This window comes from Carlito syrichta, unplaced genomic scaffold (genome assembly GCF_000164805.1).
Source record: "Carlito syrichta isolate Samal-C Ts95f unplaced genomic scaffold, Tarsius_syrichta-2.0.1 Scaffold170464, whole genome shotgun sequence".
In the NCBI taxonomy this organism is placed as follows: Eukaryota; Metazoa; Chordata; class Mammalia; order Primates; family Tarsiidae; genus Carlito; species Carlito syrichta.
Genome location: NW_007114560.1, coordinates 27,315 through 30,309, shown reverse-complemented (window position 1 = coordinate 30,309; position 2,995 = coordinate 27,315). Strand labels below are relative to the sequence as shown.

Sequence of the window (2,995 nt, the reverse complement as noted above, 5' to 3'; positions counted from 1 at the left end):
TGGCACCCGCCGGTGGTGCCGGAGACCCAGGAGGCTGAGGCGAGGGGATCGCTTGAGCCCAGGAGCTGGGGTGGCCGTGAGCTGTGGTCGCGCTGGGTTCTCCAGCCTGGGCCACGGGGTGAGACTCCGTGGAAAGGAAGCAGGTGCAGAGCATGAGCCATCACGCTGGCCCACGGCCTCCGTGCTGAGCTTTCTCCCCCCAGCGCCAGAGCCGGGTGTTCCGTGGCCCCTCTCCTCCCCGAGGGCACAGCCCCGCCCCCGCCGAGGCTGGCCACCCACAGGCCCGCGGGCACCGCCCGCATGGGATCAGGCTGCAGCTGGGCGGGGTCCTGGGTCATCGCCAGCTCGGGCGTCCTGCGGGGTGAGCCCGGGGAAGAAGGATCCTGGCCGGCTGCACGTCAGCTGCGTGGCCTGGGGCAGTCACTTGACCTCTCCGAGCCTCGGGCCTGTGCTGGGTCGACGCGGTGCCGGTGGAGCTCGCGCTCAGGCCGCCTGCAGCGTTCCCTGCGCCCCCTTGGTGACGGTCACCCACGCTCATGGCGGTTGTTGATGTCCCCGAAGGCGCGGCCGGGCCCAGCCCGCCCCGCACTTCTGCCCAGGACCCCCCGAGAGGCTGGCGCTCAGCGCTCACCCAAGACGGCACAGCCAGATGTGGGCCCCGGGAGGTCCCGGACCCTCCGCGGTGGGTGTTCCCTGGGTCACAGTGAGCTCTGCTCGCCGGGGTGGTCGCCCGTCTGGCCACGGCTCAGAGGCGAGCCGCGTGCCAGGCCGTGGGCGCGCCGGGGGTCCCATCCGGCCCCCCTTGGGGACCCTTCTCGGGGTCCGCTTGCTCACGGGCCGGTCCCCCGCCAGGTCCACGACTACCTTCGGAGCAAGCTCTGCTCGCTGTATGAGAACGACTGCATCTTCGACAAGTTCGAGTGCGCCTGGAACGGGAGTGACAGGTAAGCGGCGAGGACCGCCCACGCCACCCGCGGGGGGGGAGCCGCCGGCCTCGGAGGGATCTGGGCGGAGCATTGTGGGTGACCGGCCTGGTGGGTCGAGGCGTGGGGCGGGCGCCCCTTCTGAGTGCGCGGTCGAGGGGCAGGAAAACCAGCGCCGTCTCCTGGCACTACCCTGGCGCCGGCTCTGCGCCCGGGCCCGAGGCGGCAGTGGAAGCGCCATCAGTCGGTTCAGGGTCCCCCGACGGGCCTCCCCCAGCCGTCGATGGGGCGGGAAGGGTCTGGCCCCGGGCCTGGCAGCTGTCCATGCCTACGTGCCCCGAGGCAGCCCTGCCCCTCTGCAGCGCCTCTTTCTGGCAACAGCCCTGCCCAGGCCCTCTGGGCCTCCGGGCCCCTCCCAGGCCTCCCGGACCACTCCCAGGCCTGGCCATGCCCCCCAGGTCCAGCCGCCTCTCACAGCCCCGCCTGCCGGGGAAACCGCCCTGGCCCGCTGTGAGTCCTGCGACCCCAGCCTGGGCTCAGGCCGGTGGGCGTGGACCCGGGAGGCCCCAGGCAGGCGCCCCGGCATCCACCCACGGGTCCTGCCTCTGCGCCTCCTCGCCCTGTGCCCGGCACCCTTCCCGTCGCCTGGCAGGAGGAAAATCCCCCCTCCGCCCGCTCCTTCCAAATCCTGTTGGCCTTTTGCCCGGGTCCTACAGGGCGTAAGATGCCGAAACGCAAAAGCCTACTCTTGTAGCCGCAGAGCGTGGAGCCCAGCAGGGGGGAGGCGGCCTCTTGGGGCCTCCCTGCGGACTGGCTGCCTCCTGGTCCGGTCCGGCCTTTCCCGGGAGCTGGCGCTCACCTGCGTCCTGCTGCCGGAGGCAGGGGATGCTTAGTGCTCCGGAGAGAGCACACACGCGTGTTTGGATGAGTGCATCACTAAGGCTGCTGGCCCGGGCAAGAGAGCCCCGCAGAAGGGCAGGTCAGGGAGGGTGAGACGCAGGCACTTCGAAACCCGTCTGTTGCTGTCCCCATTGGTTTTGGCCGTGATACACATTCAGCCGGGCTCTGTGCCCGACACTGCCTCGGCCTCCCCTGCGCGGGTCCCGGACAGGCAGGGGCACGGTGAACCTCAGCACCTGGGGCTGCGGGCCAGGGATGCCAGGAGGGGGAGAGCCCCCCGGAGGCCACGCGGTCGGCGTCCCCCATGTGGGAACCCGGTGGCCTTTCTAGCCAGCCTGCCTGAAACCGGCAGCAGTTTCTGGAAGCGGGTCTCCAAATCCGGAAGAGGGCCACGGGCGACAAGACGGGGCAGGGTTAAAGGCCACACGGGCGGCGAGATTGGAATATGGCCCGTGCGGCGCCCCCTCCCTCCCCCTCGGGCCTGCCCGGGCTGGTGGGCGAGGAGGTGACGAGAGCTGCCAGCCTGGGGGGTGTGTCCGGCTGCATGGGTGGCGTCAGCCACGTGGCAGGCCTGAGCTTCTGAGGATGGCCAGGGCTGCCCGGCGGTGTGAAAGCGCCAGGCTTGGCCCTCTGTGGCTTTGGACGTGGCGGGGACGGGACAAGAGGGCGCCTGCAGGCGACAGGGCTGGGGCCCAAGCCATCGCGCCCAGGGGTGGAGGTTCTCGAGAGCGGCTCCTGCCGTCTTGGCCCCCCGGGCCCGCACAGTGGTCACAGGGCTCCAGTGGAGGACGCCCGGGAAACCAGGGTGAAGCCCGGCCTGAGGCTGGGTGGGCACGGCTGGGTCGGCCGCCCCCGAGGCCCTCTCTGCGGGTGCCCACCCCTGCCCTCCCCGGAGGCAGGGCGCCTCCGGGAATCGTGAGCTGCGGGCCCTGGCGCCCCGAGGGATCCCCCATGAGCACGGGCAGCGGGTCTCGGAGCCTATTAGAATCGCAGAAGAGGGGCCCGTGGCTGCAAAAAGGTGATTCCGGCCTGGCTGCTGTCTGTGTTGGGTGGGCGGTCCCGGCTGGTCGCGACCCGCTGCCTGTCCTTCCTCGAGGCGGCCGCCAGGGGGCGCTGGAGGCCAGGTGATGCCGCTCACCCGGCTCACGGGGTGCCCGCGCCCGTCCGTCCCT

At 71.6% G+C, this 2,995-nt stretch overlaps 1 protein-coding gene across 1 annotated transcript in view; it reads left to right on the top strand.

Moving 5' to 3' along the window:
• The first annotated feature begins 536 nt into the window (after window positions 1–536).
• LOC103252791 (serine/threonine-protein phosphatase 2A 55 kDa regulatory subunit B gamma isoform-like) overlaps window positions 537–2,995 on the top strand; it is a 9,026-nt gene continuing 6,567 nt past the window's right edge. Inside the window, exons 1-2 of the mRNA XM_021709291.1 lie at window positions 537–682; window positions 768–944. Coding sequence (XP_021564966.1) covers window positions 537–682; window positions 768–944 — 323 coding nt within the window. The remainder of the gene's footprint in view (window positions 683–767; window positions 945–2,995) is intronic.